This window comes from Falco peregrinus, chromosome 8, assembly GCF_023634155.1.
Source record: "Falco peregrinus isolate bFalPer1 chromosome 8, bFalPer1.pri, whole genome shotgun sequence".
NCBI classification, from domain to species: Eukaryota; Metazoa; Chordata; class Aves; order Falconiformes; family Falconidae; genus Falco; species Falco peregrinus.
The window spans coordinates 27,313,446-27,331,091 of record NC_073728.1 but is presented as its reverse complement, the minus strand read 5'-3'; the positions used below and the strand labels follow the sequence as shown (position 1 = coordinate 27,331,091).

Here is a 17,646-nt window from a genome sequence, read left to right as displayed (position 1 = left end):
AGCTGCTTCCCCACCAGCCGTTGATTTTGGGGGGGTTCTGAACAAGCACTAAAGGGCACACTTGGGCTTCCAGAGCCAGTGTACATCTTTCTGGTGAGCTAAGCAATCCTCGAGGAGCCAGAACAGGCGGAGGGCTTTGCCAGAAACAACGCCTAGACTATCTGCCCTAGCTTCTTATATGATAAAGACCACAGAATTTCCCTCTGTCACCTCTCCTTGGAGCAACATGTCTTCGGCTAAAGCACCCTAGCTAAAAGGCATATAACCTGGGTTTGAAGACATTGATGGACAGATGTGGGCACTTTCTTCAGTAGCATATCTTTCCTTCATGCAGGTTCAAATTGATTTTTGACAGTCTGTCTGACTTGGTGTTTGCTTGTCACTGCCTGCACCTAGAAAGGTTATCATCTTAAAATAGCAGAAGAGTCTGAACAGGTCCTGTATATTATACTTTTTCCAAAAATACATGAGGCAGAAGTGTTTAGTGTGAATTCAGAGAAGAGTTTCTTGTTTGTGGTTGTGTGTCCATCAGATCATCAGCCCTTTCTGGCAGGTTGCAAAGCACCATACCTGGGAGTCAGCCTTTTAAAGAATCGCAGCTCCTGTAACTCTGCGAGCCTCTGGCTGTCCTGCAGGAAAGAGAGGCGCAGCATCCCGATGCCAAACAAGAGATAATCTAGATAGCAAGTAACATGCAGGCACCCTCACAGAGGCTGTGGTAAGGAAAGCTCTTTTGTGCTTGCATGGTCTGGACTGTGGGATGCAAAAGCACCAGTTGGCTTGGACTCAGGGTTAGAGATGAGCCTGTGTGTCCTAACATGAAGTGGGGAAATCGGGGTAATTCAAACACTAGTAAAACGTGTAGGAAACAAGGTGGTTTTGTGGTCTGACTTCATTCTGGAAGTTCATAGGTACTGAGGATTTAAGAGCTAAGCTTATACTAGAAGTCAGTGCAGGCATTTTGGGGTGGCTGGGGTACTGAAGACCACACAGATGCATCTGAATGACCAGGAAAGGAGGGCAGAGGCCTGGCCTGGGAAGGTTAATAGCTTGTTTTAGTCAGGCAGAAGCCCCTAATGACTAAGTAGTAGCTGCTCTGGGGATTTTACAGATGGGGTCAAGGTCAAATCGGGAAGCTGAGGTGCAATTAATTTAAGCTTGGAAGTGCTTTCAAGTTAATTCATCTGGTTCTGCTAGGAAGGTTGCAGCTTTGTGGAGGGCTAATTGGAGAAGTGTGTTGAAAGGGCACAGTTGGGCTGCTGAAAGAGATGCGGTTCACTAAGAAGGGGCAATGCTTTTATGGTGGCAGGGAGCTTGGAGAGCCTCACTCGGGAAAACCGTCCAAACTTGTTAAGGTCTTTCCCCTGAGCAAGCTGCCTTCACACATGTTGAAGTTAAGCACACATGCAAAACCACTGTTACCAACCCCAAGATGAGACCCTGTGGCTCCTCAGCCTCAGCTTTTAGGTGAGTCCATGCAAGTCGCTGCTGTAGATGCACATTGGGATCTCAGCAGCCCCACAGTTGGGGGAAGAAGTAGGTGAAAGTAAACTAGGATTGGAAATGTAAGTTGGGTAAATGAGGGGGTTTGATGTGTTCCCCTGCATTTTTGAGGGACCTGAACAGCATTTTTCCTTATTCTTGGCACGCAGTGGACAGCTAGCACTGGAGGGAACGGGATGTTGCAAACCACTCTTGCAGGCTTGCTGTTGGCAGGAGGAGGGCTGGAACAGACCTTCCCCAGCAGTGGTTTGTCCTCTGCTGGGTCCACACAAAGTGGGCTGGTGAGGTGCTACATGGCCCGTCAGTCAAATTGTTTGGAAAGAAAGCTAACAAAACAAACCCTGCTATTTTATCTCTTTTCAGCCCAGCCACGTATTTCCATGAAATGCTGGAAACTTACTATTTTTGAGAATTGTGTTCCTGTTTTGAGATGTAGTTGGCATTTGCTGACGTGTTTGTAGATATATTGGGAGGTGGAGGGGGAGGAGGACTAATAGGGAGACAGGCAGTCATGCAAACACACGCATATGCAGAATTACATAGAGGCAGTCTGTGTTATTGCACAAGTCCTGTATCCTTGGGAAACCAGTGTACAAACATGATTTAAAAAAAAATAAATAAAATCAACCCCCCAAAAAAACCAAACCTAACACCAAAACTGTTTAAAGAAAAACCCAGGGGAAGGGACATGTCAATCCCTCTTCTTCCCTCATCTGACATCAGCTCCATTTCAGTATCGCTTCTGTGCTTTCTCCAGGTTGCCAGAGGAGTTTGTGTGCGATGGGGCACAGGTGCGCCCCATAGGGCACTATACAGTGAGTAAGAGGTTTTCCTCTGGCTCAGGACCCTAGGTGGTTGGAGGAGGGAAAGTTGCTCTCTCCAGCCACCAGGAATGGGCAGAGAAAAGAGAGTGAATCAGGCTGCTGAAAGCTGTGCTGCCCTGAGTCAATGTCCCCGGCACTTTGGAGGAGCATAAAGCATTTCCTGCAGGATGCCTGAGCCAAAGGAAGGCACTGGGTGCCCCTTGGATCACCCCTCGTGCCAGCCACTCAGGGCAGGGAGAGGAGCTTGCTAAGCAACCCCTGGCCAGAACATGCCGTTCCCTCCCTAGTCCTGCCCTCCCTGCTGGTAGAGATGGGCTGAAAAGATCTCACGGCAAAAATAAAGGGTGTTTGCAGAGCCCCAAGGCTCTCAACCCCAGGGGATCTCAGAGTGCTTTGTGGACAGCTTATCACAAGGGGTAAAACAAGCTTTTGGAGACTGATGCAGGAATTTTCTGGCTGTGGTATGAAATTGCCTCACTGTTACTGAGCAAGTTGTCATGATGAAATAACCCTGGAAAGTGCAGGCAGGCAGAGGATCCGGAGAACCTGCCCTGAAGGAGCTCCTTGGCAGGCGGAGAGATGCTCCAAGCTGATCTTCATCTCTGTCTCCCATGGGAGCCCATGGCTCTGAGAGGTCTGGGAGGCCAGCTTTCCTGCCAGCCTTCCTAAAAGCTGGGTGGCATGGTCACCCCTGAGCTGCCGAGGCACCCTGGCTGTGTGTCCTTTGCAACCAACTCAAGTGTTCAAACATCCATGTGTTGCCTGTGCAGAACTGAGTGAGGCTAGGCAGAACAGGCTGTGGGCTGGGGCAGGGGGACCAGGGAGAGGTATGGGAGGGTCCCTGTAGTTGAATCCAGAAAGGGATTATGTATGACTCCTCCCCAGTTTGGCCCATCAGTGGCTATTAAACTCAGTCTAGATGCAACCTTTGGCTCCTGAACTGGTGACCGCTAGAAGAGCTGGGGAGGGATTGCTCTGTAATTGTGTCTTTTCTTATGCTCCTCCCCTGAGCATCCACGGTTGGCCTGTGTGAGAGATGTTCTGAGGCAAGGGGACTTCTCTGCTCTACATCCCTTCTGCATTCTTTCCCCTCCCATTACCCCCTCTCCTACTTGACCCATTGTCGTGCTTCTGTGGCATTTCCTAGCTGCGGGTTTTTTGGGTGTTTTTGGTGCGAAGTGAAGAGTGAAACTTGAGCAGCTGCTTTGTTTTCATCTGCCCCTGGAGAGGTGCATCCAGCCCAGCTTGATTACGCCTGGGGCCAGACCACATGCCGGTGCCCCCACGTTTCCCCTCCACTGCCAGCTGAGTGCTGACAGATGCTGTGTCGTGGCTCAATGCAGTTTGGCAGCAGCAGTCAGCAAACCCTGGGTCCTTTTTGGGGTAGGATGGGCCAGAGGGCCTGGGGGGGACTTTGTTCTTGGCAACTCCTGTTGTGAGGAAATTGCAACGCTGGTATAATCCCTGCTGGCAAATTTTTCGAGGTATCCGAGCTCCAGGTCAACAACACCCACACCAGAACTATTGCACAGGAACCTTTGCCCAGGGCTCTCCTAGAAATGCTTTGCAGACTCATGAGGCAGAGGTCCCTGGGGCTGCAGTCAAGGTTTGTCTGCTCCTTGTCCACCGTCCTGCAAATAATTCTCTGGCCATGGCTGTTGTGTACGTTAAAGGTCAGGTTTAAAGGCCCTGTCTGCTCTCAGGCTGAGGACAAGTGCTGGGTTCCTGGCAGCTGAGGACAGGCAACTCTGCTCCTTAAAATAAAAAGTGGCAGGCAAAACCCATAACAGGCGCTTAAATCAATCCTGAAACGGTAGAACGCGCAGTGACAAGAAGTTAAAAGTAAAAGCTAGATGAGGCAGACAACACTGCTCCGGGTTAAAAATCACTCTCTGGATGCTGCATTCCTGCAGCCCCAAGTGTGTGCACTCCTCTGCAGTGCCAGGGCAGGAGCGCAGGCTCCTGGGTTTGCTCATCGATTACCTGCGTAGCTTTGGGCAACACTCTTAAATTTTTTCATGCCTTTGTTTTTTTACAGATGAATACATCTCTCTCCAGGGTAATTAATGAATGCAAAGCCCTTTGATGTCTTCAAAGGGAGCGTGCTGGCCAGCAGAGGCTGCAGTCACTGTGGGAGGAAGATGTAAGCCCAGTCCAACAGCCGGGACCTGAGGATAGCAGGGCTCCAGGCAGGGTGTTGAAGGCCACTTGGGTGAAACTTTTGTGGGTCTGGGACCTTAATCAGCACTTAAGCAAACACCCCGGGCAGATAAGCAAATGCATGTGAAGCCCTGGGCAAGCTGTCGTCAAAGGAAAGCAAGCGCAGAGAGAGAGCAGTGCTGGAGAGGGCGGCTGTGGTCCTTGGCATGGTGTGTTCTCCCCGTGATACAGGCTGGCCCTCTCGTGCTAAGTGAGTGCTACTGACTCGATCCCATCCTGCAGCCCAGATACACTTTGTGGCTCTTCAAAGGGATAAAGATGTATTTTTAACTTCAGGCAGCTGCCTTTTTCTGTGTGGTGCTTTTTCTTTTTGTAGTTCTGGAAGTGGCAGGTTGTTTTTAAGTCCCTCTGTTTCTCAGCTGTCTCAGCAGAGGTGCCTAGAGGTCTCAAACCAGATTCCCCAAAATTTCAGTGCTGGAAATTGGTAGCCGCTTTTGAAAATGTTGGCAAGACTGTGTAGCTCCCTACAGATGTTAGCTGATGGCCATCTGAACACGCTTTCACCTCAGCCAAGTCCTCGCCCCATTGAGGCCAATGGGAATTTTCCTTGAAAAAGGCCATAAAGAACACATTTTCTTGGCGTGGACAGAGGTGTTTCATGGGCTCCACATCAGTGTTCAGGAGAACTTCAGCTATCTGCTTTGATTCCTGCCACACTTGTCCCACCCTACACAAAGCTCTTTACCTTTTGATCCAAAATAGCACAGGAGATGTTTTCCACATGCCATAGGAAAATGGAAGAACTATAAAACATAATTGTTTTGGAGTTCGGCACTGCTTCGTTCACAGATATATTTAGTGAATTGAAATTGGTCAGTGAAAGGGCGTTTGCCAGGATGACAAACAGATTAGGGTTGTATATCTGAGGCAATTGCATACCTGCCCATCCCGTGCTGGTTGAGTTGGTGGGTGGCTTAATTGTTTCACTTATAGTCATAAGCAAGCACGCACAACTCACTCTTGGGCAGCATTAAAAAGCATTATCTGGCTCTAAAAGGTATTGTTTGGTTCACAGCATGCTCTGTGTTCTCCTGACCTCTTGTCATTACTACCCAGCCCATCTGCTCTTTGAAATGTGGTCCATCACACCTGATGCTCAGCCTCCTCTCACGCATGCAGCTTGTCTGTGAAGGCAGTGCTAGTGCTTGGCACATGGGGCCAACCTTTTCTGTCCCATTTCCCTTCCCCAATGACTGAGCCATCTCTGCAAGGCCCAGGTCAGGAGAGCTCCTCCTTAAAAGCAGCGCCAGATTTCAGAGAGGGAGAAGCTGTGATGGGGCTCTGGTATCAGCCCCAGATGGATCAGTCCAGCTTGGCAGCAGGGTGAAGGTATGGCTTGCCGTGGAAAGGTTGGCCTTAGAGAGGAGAGCTTGTGGTTGATAGCAGCTAGACCTCCCTGGCCTCTGCTCTAGGCTTACTCCTGTGATGGTGCCCAGGGAGCCAAGACCAATCTCTCCTGTCCCTGGGTGTGTTCATGCACATGGGCTTGCACACTCTGCTCCCATCAGTGGTTTTCTTTGGGCTGGTATTTGTTAGCATTGGAAAGTGAGAAAAATGAGTGAAAATATTATCAGAAGCAGGTTTTGTGAATGAATCAGCCGACAAGAGGCTTACCAGCTTGCCTTCATTTACTAGTGCAGTGCTTATTTGGGCAGTTGTCTATATATTTTAGTTGGAGGCAGGAAGTCGCGAGAATCCATTGGGGAAGGCACTGCTTCTAGTTTGCTGCTTTTCTGTCAGTTTGTACCATTGGTTTTCTGAATGAAACAGGGGACTGCAGCGTGTCTGAGATGCTGTGCTTGTTCTTCTGCCGTTCTTAACAGCTTGGTGGGATGCCGAGGAGAAGAGCACAAAAGACATTGGAGGGCTAAGACCCTCCCAAGTAGCTCGTTGAGGATCAGAGCCTGGCCAGCCTTGCCCATCTCTTGCACGGTGCTTTTTCATTTGATCCTGTCTGAAGGGCGGCCTCATGGCCTTCTCTCTTCTCACTATGTGTTTCTAATTAACAGGGAGACTGGTGTATAAACAGAAGATTCCTGCTCAAAATATTCCTTGTCCGGCTCCTAGGATGACAGCCAGACGGCAATCACCAGGCAGCAGCCCAGACTTTGAGCTTGCCCATCTGGCTATCAAACCTGGTCCCAGTTCTCATCTGGAACCAGTATTGAGGAAAGTCATGGACTTTGCCAGATTGGTTTTGCTCTGTGTTTGCTTTTCAGTTGCTACCTAAGCAGCTAAAAACCTGCAGACCAAACACATTCGGTATTTCTGGGAAGTAGGATGATCCCAGTATTGGGAGATACGAGGCCAAAATGGTGAGGCAGTTCAAAAGGGTATTGGACAAATCCGTTGAGGGATGGGTCTGTTGGTGGCTTTTAAATCCTGTGGGTCAGATGCAGTCTCCAGCCATGAAAGTGCTTTTACTGCTGATCTGCAGCACAGATTGGGAATGGTTCTTCTGACATGTGTCCCCAAGCAGCTGCTGGTGGTCTCTTGTGGATGGCATGCTGGGCTGGGGTGGCTCTTTGATCCAGCCCACTTGGGCATCCTCTTGCCGTCAGTCTGCAGGCAGCCATCCGTTTGCTGAGTAAGTTCAGATGAAACTCTTCTTGCAGTTCCTCCTGTGTGAGCTTGGGGTTGCAACACCTGAAAAGAGTTTGGAAAGCTGTGGTAGAAATAAATACTTGCCGTTACTGTCATGGCAGTAGAGCTACGCCCTGACAAAACATCACAATGCATCTTCTGAAAAAAAGGAAATGTTAAAATCTATTAATTCTCTGTGTGCTTGGTCTTTCAAGAAGTAGAAGAGATCCATACATTAAACACTGTTACATGAGCTAAAGCATTACTTGCCCTTCATCATGCACAATTTGATGTGATTTCTTTTGTTTTTATGTAAGTGCCTGAGTTTTAGATTGTAGATGCCGGAGAGAATGCTGATGTTGGTAGGCTAGATGCTATTAAGTTCCTCTTTGGCATATGCTAAAAGACATTTCATGTTTGTCACCACTGTAGGACCAGAATGGCCTGGTCTGTCACTGGTGTGGGACCTGTGGAGCTGCTGAAGAGCTCCTATATACAGATAGATCTAGAAACATACCTAGCCTGGGTTATTGTGCTGAGGGGTGATGTGCGTGCATGGGTTGAATCATAATTTGGGCTGGAAAAGATCTCTGGAGGTCTTGGTCCAAGCCCTTGCTTAAAGCAGGGCCAGCTTCCATGTTAGATCCAGCTACAGTGTTAGACATGCTTGCTCAGCCAGATCAGACCAGGCACCAAGGAGACATCAGGTGTGTCACCTTCTGGTCTTCTGGAACGAGCAGGAGGAACTAAGATCTGTCCTTGTTGCCACTGCAAGGTCCAAAGGGACTGCTGTCTGCAGCATCGTGACTGTTGTGTCCTACTTTGGCAAGGATAGCTTTCAGGAGTGGCACCCAGTGAACTGGAATATACACAAAGTGGAGTGGAGGAGGTGGGAAAAGTACAGTGTTTATTCCCAGATTTCTGCTAACTGACTTTGAAATGACTGAATTAGCTGGGGGTCTGTGGCTTGCAGTAGTGGCAGAGTTGGACCCATGACATGTGGGGCTGTTCCACGGTCAGTAGAAGTGCCTAAGTGCAGCACTAGGTAGAAGCTAAATGAGTAATGCACTGTATGACAAATTATGTGAAAGACGATACGGCAGGGACAATCACTGAAATGGCAGGTTCTCCAAGGGAAATTAGGGTGGCCATAAAACAGAGGCAAGGTATTTCTGAAAGCAGGCCTGAGAATTTATTTTAGCACACTAATATTGACTAAGTATTCCTGGAGATACTCTGGGGGATGATAGATGGACTCAAGGTATTGTTACTAATCACTGTGGTTTTAGGTTTTGGAGCCGAAGTACACTTGGCATCGCTAACCCAACTGGACTTCTGATGGGAAAATTACATTCTCCGGGAAGTAATTTAGAAGGTCAAATTAAACCCAGAAAGAACTTCTCCAGCAGCTATTTCCCCTGTTCTCTAAACTGTCTTTTAGTGTGGTAATAACTCCAGAATGAAAGGATCTATTCTCACCTTCCAGATGAAAGAGCTAATGCAGTTTAAAATTTTTGCATGCAAAGATTTTATGGCTTGGTAACCAGCCACGCTTGAAAGCGATCCAGGACAGGATGAATACGTGAGAGAGTGCCTGGCTGATCCTGACCCTTTCCTTGTCTGCCCTGTCTCCTGCAGATAATGGCGATGACCGGTCTGAGAGCATCCTTGCCGAGAACCATGTGGATGGCACCACGGGCATCCTAAGCGGAGCTGGTGGGAGGAAGCCCATGAAGACAGGCATGAAGGAGCTGGCAGTTATGAGGGAGAAGGTGAACGAGCAGCAGCGGCAGATGGGCAAAGTCGGCAAGCCCCATCACAACCATGAGGACTCGAAGAAGTCGCGGCTGTCGACGGGCAGGGTGAGGGGGCAAAGGGGCATGGGAGCTAATGGGGGCAGCTGTAGGCTTGCCAGGAAATGCTGAATGTCAAGCTGTAGTGACAACTGCAACAAACTGTCTTAAAAAAACCAACACAACAACAAACCTAAAGAGAAAGAAAAAAGGGGAGTGAGGGTAAGAGAAAAAAAAAAGGAAAAGCAAATGTTTGTTTTTGGCCTGAAGCTGGGGCCGAGCACACTATCTGATGAACTTTGATGTGCTGGCGAGGAGGCGTTATTTTCATTGCAGCTTCACCTCCTGACAGCAGGGCTGGGGAAGGGGGGTCCCGCTGGCTTGACACCTACCTCCGCAGGGGTGCGAGCGTGCCCTTTGCCTGCGGACTGGCTTTCTCACACCCTTTTTACCTAAGCAAGTGCCAGGGATGGCCTAAGGGGATTTGGGGACGGGGGACATGTCTGCCTGCTGCAGGGCAGCCCCAGTCCAGGGTGAGGCGTGGTCCCGAGGCCCCCGAGGGTGGACTGCGGGGCTGTCACATAGCTGGAAGAGTTCCTGGAGTCCTGCCTGTGCCCTTCTTCCTTGTCCGTGTTGCTCTGCCCTCCAGTCCTTGGCCGTGGTTTCCCTCTAGTGGGAAGCTTGGTCATGGCAACTGGATGGGATGGGGATGGAAAGGTACCTCAGAAGGTCTATAATACGTATCTCCATGAACGTATAGGGTATTTATATACGGTAGCGCAGGGACAGAAAGGGGATTTAAAAGAAAGTCCTCGTCCCCTCCAAGGACCAGGCAAAGCAGAGGTTCAAAGTAAGGTGCCGGCAATGTCATCTTAGAGAGCTCCCATGCCGCTGCAGCTGCTTTGGAAAAAAAAAAACAACCAAACAACCAACAACTGCAAAAGGAGAGGTGTGGACTCGCTCCAGCTCACATCAGGTGCAATTCAGCCAGACTGCCTTGGTTGGGAGCCCTGGCTTGGGGCTGCTGTGCAGCAAAAGGGATGCCTCCAGAGGCTGCCTTTGCCGGGTGGTGTTGTTCCCAGGGCTTCGCCTCCACTCCCATGGGGTCTCACATGCTTTGAGTTGCACTTCTGGGTGTGGGATCTGGGCTATGCTCATGGAAACCCTCCTGGCCTGTCTGGATTAGATTAGTCCTGTTTCACATCACTTGTAATCACCAGTGGGACCCATGGGAGCATCTCTGCGGCTTCTCCTCCTCAAGGGGTGTCCTGTTGGGTCTTGGCCATGTGAGGCACATGGGAGAGATGTGCCTGTCTCCCTGTGTGGACCTCCACACATCGGCATGTGCAGGTGTGCAGCACTCTGATTTTCTGATTAACTTCAGGTTAAGTCTGCAGTGGGACCCGGTGGCAAAGCTGTGTCATGAGGAGGTGTACACAGGTGTTCATTCCTACTTGTCCAAAGTGTTGACATTGAATTGTCTCATTGTGCTGATTATTTTTGGTTTTGTTGTCTGCTTTCTTGGCTCTTTTCAGACCCCTTGTCAGCAGGAGCTAGATCAGGTTCTGGAACGCATCTCCACTATGCGGCTGCCGGACGAGCGAGGTCCCTTGGAGCACCTCTACTCCCTCCACATCCCCAACTGTGACAAGCATGGCTTGTACAATCTCAAACAGGTAGGTGGGGAGAGCCAGAGCCCTGGGGCTGGCTGCACTCCCAGCAGCAGTGCTCAGCTCAGCATGCGTCCCCACCATATGCAGCTTGGGGCTGGGCTGATAGCTGCACACGTGGTGTGAGGTGTGGGGTAAACAGCAAGTATTGCACATGGCATGGACAGGTTTAGTAACACCTAGGTGCATCTGCAGCCACAGGCTAGGAAGAAGAGATGTGAGACTCGCATCCACTTGTGGCTGCAGGCAGCCCAGAGATGGAGAATCTGTTTAGTTCAGAGCCCCTTCTTCTCTGCAAGAGCTGCTTATCTGTCCAGGTCTATTTTCATGTGCTTTGAGCCAGGTCTTGTCCTGCTTGGGCCCCCACTACAGGGGGAAAGCCGAGAGGCCTTGAATGCTGGCCAGTCTTGCAGACAAAACAGAAAGCACTTCTCCTGTTTTTAGCGCACTTTACTAGTTTTCCTTTGCAAATCAAGGCTGGGCCCACAGCTCCAGGAGGGGTTCCTTCTAAGCAAGGTGGGGGTTGGGGTGCAGCATGCTTCTGAAAGTATTTGTGGGACTCAGAAGGACTCAAATGACTTAAAGTGTGTCTGAATTCTGATTTCTTTGCTTTATTCATGTAAAACCAGCAGGTGTCAGTGGCTAATGGGGGAAAAAATGCCAGGAAAAATCTCTTGGGCAGCAAAACACCAGCTTGTCCAGGGTTGACTAGCAGCCGTGTGTGAATAGTACCTGGATATGAGCGCCCTTTATAGCTCTTTGGAGGGGACCCCAGAAAACCTGCTGTTTTCATGGCTAAGTGTTTTCTTAGGGCTACTTCTACCAATTGATCAGGAGCATTAAAAAAAGTAGGATGCTCTGAGATATAATCTCCCTCTGTCCCTTCTCTCTTCCCTGTCCTGCCTGGACCCTCACCCTCTGCCTCTCCCTGAAGAGCCCCATGGGCTGGCTGGATCCCCCAGCATGAGCACACTTGGAAGGGATGGATGGAGCAGAGCTGGCAAATTCCCTGTAAGGAGATGTGTCTGGGGAACGAGCCTGGGCAATGCAGCAATACATCGTGTGCTACAAAAGAAAAGACAGTTTCTGCTGCTCCTTCTGCCTGGGAAACAAGTCATCCTGCACTGAAGGGTGCAGATGAGTTACATGCTAGTCACTGCTGCAGAAAAAGAGAGGAGACAAACATTGCTTTCTCTTATCCCCACACCCTTGCCCTGGTTAAGGGCAAACAAGGCAAATGTGAAATGATACCCATTTCCCTCCATCTGGATTTCCAGAGCTGAGCATCAGCTCCTTTTCATTTGCTAGAAAGCAGATGCCAGCAAAAGCATTCCCAGTTGCTCCCACCTCCTGTGGGCCAGTGCATGGGTGGAGCGTGCCTGGATGCACTCTTCTGGATCCTCTCTTTTTGTGCTTTTTATTCCCATGAACAAGGCTGCATTTTGATCTCAGTCCAGCTGCAGAAAATGGCTTGAATTCAGCTTTACAGAGTGCACGCAGAGGCTGGTCTGATGGAGTAACCTCTGTATCTCCTACTACACCCTATTCAGAGATGTACGCTGGGGATGGAGGTCTGAGCATCAGGTTCAAAGTGCCTGTGCCCTTCCAGGCCAAGAGGTGGATGATAACCATTAGGGCAAGAAACTTGTCTCTAACCAGGCTGGGTGGGGACAGAGTCCAGGTCCAGATGCACCATAGTCCCTGGCTCTGTTCTGGGACAGAGTGAAACCCTGTTTGGAAAAATGTTTGTGTCTGGCTGTGGGGGCCTTGCGCTCATGTGTCAGTTTGTTTAGCCCAGTCTGTAGGTGAGAAGAAGCTTACGCAGTTCCTCTGTCAGCCTGTCTCATCCCTCTTGACTCTGGATGCTTTTCATCCACAGCTGGCAGAGCGCAATGCATCTCTGGGATAGTTAGGTGTTCTTGTGGTTCATTAAAATTGGCTTCTTGGTCCCTGGCACAGCCCCTGCAGGAAGAAGTCCAGCCCTCAGCCTGGACTGCTGGACGAGTGCTGCTGGTGCAGTACAAACCCTTGGGTGTTCAAGTGCAGCATCCATGAATCTTGCCTAAATTCAAACTAGTGCCAGATCACTGGAGAAGCTGCAGCTCTGCCTATGTTTGGGCTCTCTACTGTTGGGGCTGGGGAGGGGGTTGTTTTGTCCCCCCATTTCCTCCTTTGACACCTGCCCTGTCCCTCTCCATGCAGTGCAAGATGTCGGTGAACGGGCAGCGTGGCGAGTGTTGGTGCGTGGACCCCATCCACGGGAAGGTGATTCAGGGTGCACCCACCATCCGTGGGGACCCTGAGTGCCACCTCTTCTATACAGCCCACGAGCAGGAGGACCGGGGAGCACATGCCCTGCGGAGCCAGTAGAGAGACGCTATCCTGCTCATTGGAGGCAGCTTGCCGTGGCCCCAGTGCTGGATTTTACATGGGTTTCAGCATGTCTCTTTAGGCTCTGGAAGAGACTGGGGTTGGGTCCTGAGTGCTGCCCTCCTTCCCCTGCTGCCCAGCTCCTGGGGAGGGGAGGGATACTGGGAGGGGAAGGGCGGTGGGGGGTGGGTGGGGGGGTTGCAAGGAGAAGGGACTGCTTTCTTATAGTCTTTCACCCAGTGTAAGCCAGAGAACTGGTCTTTTTTGCTCCTCGCCCCGCGGCCCTGCCCTCCCTGCTGCTTTGCGGCATCTTCCCACACCCTCCAGCACAGAGCGCTGTGTGCTCCCCAACACCTCCCAGGGGGAAAAAAACCCTTGCCATGGGTGGGAGTGGGACAAAAAACAAAGAAATTTCCCCACCCTTTCCCTCTCTTTCCCTCCCTTCCCCAAGACCAAAGACTGTAAATACTGTGTCGCCTGCCTCTTGCGTCCTGCCGGTCCCCTGTGCCCCAGCCTGGCCTTCGGTCCTGGCATGGGATGCGGTGTGGGAGGGAGGGAAGGAGGAAAGCCCCTGGCTTCCCAGCTGGAACATGGCAGCATGGTTGGGATGCATCCCCCAAGGAGGCATCAGTGAGGGAAAGGGCTAAAGATGAGGTAGCTTCCCCCCTGCCCAAAATACCCCTGGGTGCTTCCCTTCCTGGTGCTGGGGCACAGCCAGCCCCACAGGGACCTGGCTTCAGCCAGTGGTCCAGGAGGATGGGGCCTTTGGGTGACGGTGAAGCTAAGCGCTTGTTTTTCTGGGGGATTTGAAGAGCTATTGCCCAGTATTTCTTTAGGATCAGCTTATGCTGAGGGAGCTAAAGTGAACTTGCTGGGGCTGGGTGGAAGGATGCCTGTGTAGATTTAGGATAACAAGCCAGGGAGTCTCTCTTTCTCTCCCTCTCATTCATTTTTTCTTTGTTTCTAGATAGGAAAAAACCCATCTAAAACCTGCACTCCCAAGCAGCTGCCCTTGTCCCTCCATTTTTGCTTGGGACTGGAGTGAGCATCTGCTATTCAGCACACACTTCTTGGTGTTTGGTTTTTTGGTTTTTTTTGTTGGTTTTTTTTTTTAAAGTAAATTACAGTATATATCTTGCTTTGTAAAGACCCTGACACACACGCACCCCTCTGCCCACACACACATTTGTATAGATGAAATCCAAGTGATTCCAAGTGCTCTGAGAGGTTTTGAGCTGGACATGCCACTCTGAGGAGAGATGTGTCTCTGCTGTTATTTCACCTGTTGATTTCTTTCTGTACAGAACACACCGATGCTGAGAATAAATAACTTCCCCGTCGCCTAAGGAAGGAGAATTTATTATTTTCTTCCCTTTTTTCAACCCCCCCTTTTTTTTTAATATGAATACCAATTGCAGAGTAAATGCAAAAATTCTCTCCTTACAGTAAAAGTCTTAGGCTTCCCTTAAATGCAATCAAGGTGGGGTGGGGGAGGGAGATAAAGCATCTCCCAATTTCAGGCAAATCCTTCTAAGCAGCAAACATCCTTCAGATCCTAGGGCCTCCACATGGTTAGGTTGAATATGGCTGAGGAAAGGGGTTCCTTGGTGAGTATGGGTGCTGGCGGGGGACACCTTGTGCCTGCATGGTGGGGGCCAGGCAGCAGAGCTACTTGACCATGACCTGCAGGGACAGGACTAGCCTCTGGTGGCACAACCCAGAAACACCAAATGGTAGTGGAGAAACACTGCAGCTGGGGTCCACACTGCTGATACCTCCTCATCTGGGGACTTGAATCTGGAGAAGGAAAAGCAAAAAGCCAAATGGCTTCTGGAGGAAGGAGAGCACTGAGGTTTATTGCTTTTTTCCCTGCCTTGGCCTCACATTTCAGATCCCAAGTGTGAAGGGCACAGGTGGTCTCTGTAAATTCAGCCCCTCATGACTTTGAAGGGGTTTGGATGTGGCAGTGGAGGAGACAGGGAAAGGACCTGCTTTGGCAAGTCAGGGGTGGGAGTGCATGCATGTGAATGTGTATGAGAGGGAGCAAGAGTACACAAGAGAGAGAAAACATACCTCCATGCAAAGCCAAGTAACTGTAAAAGTGATGCTGCCTGTTTTCTGTTAACATCCGAGGGTGTTCTGCTTCTTCATGTAAACCTTGCACACGCTGGCTGTCATCTGCAGTTTGTACTTTGTTTTGTTTGTTTAGGAATCAGGAAGTTTTCTTTTGTGTTTTTCTTTTTCTCTTTTGGAAAAGCTCAGCTGCATAAAGTTGGAATAAATTAAATGGGATGCCAGAAAAATGCCATCTTCCCCCTCCCTGCTCCCCTCTGTTCATAGGACACATTTCCTTGCCTGATGCATCACATGCAAATTTGGGCCTGTTCTGCTTTTGTCCAGGGAGTGTTGTGAACGCTGGGATGATAAGCAGAAGTGGAACTTGGGCCTTTCATCGTTACTGGTCCTAGTTGTATGAACAGGGAGGAATTGGTGTCGCTTGTCTGCTGGCCTGCTGTGTTCCTGTTCCAGATGTGCTACCTTGTGAGCCTGCAAAACGCAGCTGTGCCCTCAAGTCAGCATCTGGTCAGCATGTGTGCAGAGACCATCTCCTCACCTGACGGCAGCTAAATTTGTCAGAAAAGGGTGTTTGTGTCCCGCTTTGCTAGGTGGAGAGGTGGCACTGTGAACGCCCTGTCTGACATGATGCTTGTGGAGCTTCCTGAGCTGCCGAGGGGCTGTGTGAGAGTGGTGGTTTCCTGCTCCTTGAGCAGGGGAGCAGATTTGCAAAGGAAGGTCCCTCCTACCCAGCGTAGGGACCTGAAGGGCCTTGGCAGATGCTTGGGCAAAGGCTACAAGGACAAGTGAGTTCTGTTCTTTCCAGCTTCCCAACCTTGGTATTTCAGGGGCTGCTTGAGTTGGCAGCTGTACCCAGCTATGCTGTTTATTAGCTGGTAGATGGGCCTGTTCCCCATGAATTATCTGGGCTCCTTTAGGTGTCCCGCTATGGTTTGGTCTCCACTGTACCCGATTAAAGAGTTCCTCTGCTGAGCAGGATGATGCATGGATTTCCATGGAGGACCTTCCAAGGACTGTCCCCTTTGCTTGTGCAAGGAGAGCAAATTTTGAACGGGCTGAAAAGCCACTTTAGTGTTTCCATGGAAGTCTTTCCCCAGAGCGGGCCACTGGAAGGTGCAGGAGGCCTGGGCTGTGTGTGAGGCCTGGCATTGGCAGAGCTGCTCCGCACACGGGCCGTGGAGCGCGTCCCTTGAATGTTCTGCACTTTCTACTAAGGTGAGAGGTGCGGCCAAAGGGAGCGTGACAGCACAGCTCGTGGCTTGGGGCACCGTGGGGAGGCAAAGCATAACAACACAAAAAAAACCCACCCAAACCCATGCTGTTCAATTAAAGTTGCAGCACTGGAGAGGGCCCCATGTGGTCCTGCCAGCCCATATGCAGGTGGCTGTGGTTTCCCTTTGACCTCCTCAAAGGAAGGCAAAACCACCGGGCAGTTCCCTGTCTGTTTTTTCCTACCCCATGACAGGACTCTGAGTGGGACCGATGTGTGCCAAGGGGCTGGGCAGTGGTGGGGAGCACCAGGAAGTTGCGTGGGGACAGGAGGCGGTGAGTGCATGAGGCTGCAGGGGAGCGAGAGAGGGCAGGTGGGATGAGGGGGTGGGTAAGGCTGGAGAACATGGGAGAAGGAACAAAATTAACATTTAATGCCATCCTGTTTTGTGTTGCTGGGGAGAACCGAAGGCAGCTCAGGAGATGCAAGGAGAGGGACGGGGGTGCCAAGTAGCACTGTGGGGCACAAGGGTGCTCCAAGCCAGGTGCTGCCCAGGGAGGGCTGAAGGTGGCAGAAATGCCGGAGCCCAGTCCAGCCATGCCTGGGGGCCACCATATCGTTCAAGGGCTGCAGGGGAACAGGAGCCCTTAGCCCAGCAAAGGCAGCTTGCAGCTGTCCAGGCACCTTACAGAGAGGCAGAGGGACAGCAGTAAGGCAAAAGGAGCAAAGAGCTCCTGGTTAGGTTTCCCCAGGGTTGCAGTGTAGCCTTAAAGACTGCATGTATGTCACTGCTTGGATCCTGGCTCTGGTGTTTTGTCTGGGCCAGCTTTGTGCCTCCTGTGCTCTGGGTAATCAGGTGTGATCAAGCACTGGGACCTGGCCAGCTGCACGTAGGGTCATAGCTGAAACCTCAGCAGCTCTGGTGTACACACACAAAACTATCTACACTGTCAAACTACAATTTTACTATAGCTTAAAAATTATACACTAGTATAATACAAATAATAATACTTAATATAAAGACCATAATTAGTGTAAGACTGTATGACTCTATTTATGTACAGCTGTAGCTATCTACATACGTGTATGTAGCCATAGCTTGTGGGTAAGGGTATGATTTATTAGCCCATCAGCTGGGGGCAGGGAGGGAGAGCACTAACATTTTGGGTGGAAAGCCCATTTTCAGTGACTGTGTGGCTGGAAGCAGCAGCAATGCCTCCCTGCCCAGCTGTGCAGGCAGGGTGCACACCACAGGCAGGGCACGCAGCATGGGCAGGATCGGCATGCCGCCTGGTGCCACCTGCGGACCCCAGCGGCTCCAGCACCTGGGGGCTGGGCTGGGGTGGGGCTGTGCCCAGGAGGAGTGGGCCCAGCCTTGCGGGGTGGCATGGCAGGGC

The 17,646-nt window shown here is 50.7% G+C and overlaps 1 protein-coding gene across 4 annotated transcripts in view; it reads left to right on the top strand.

The window, feature by feature from the left end:
- Positions 1–15,271, top strand: part of IGFBP2 (insulin like growth factor binding protein 2) — a 94,287-nt gene extending 79,016 nt beyond the window's left edge. For all 4 annotated transcript variants that reach the window (XM_055812175.1, XM_055812176.1, XM_055812173.1 and 1 more), the window contains 3 exons: positions 8,769–8,992; positions 10,459–10,599; positions 12,796–15,271. In XM_055812175.1, the coding sequence (XP_055668150.1) occupies positions 8,769–8,992; positions 10,459–10,599; positions 12,796–12,963 (533 nt within the window). In that variant the 3' untranslated portion in view covers positions 12,964–15,271. The remainder of the gene's footprint in view (positions 1–8,768; positions 8,993–10,458; positions 10,600–12,795) is intronic.
- The last annotated feature ends 2,375 nt before the right edge of the window (positions 15,272–17,646 follow it).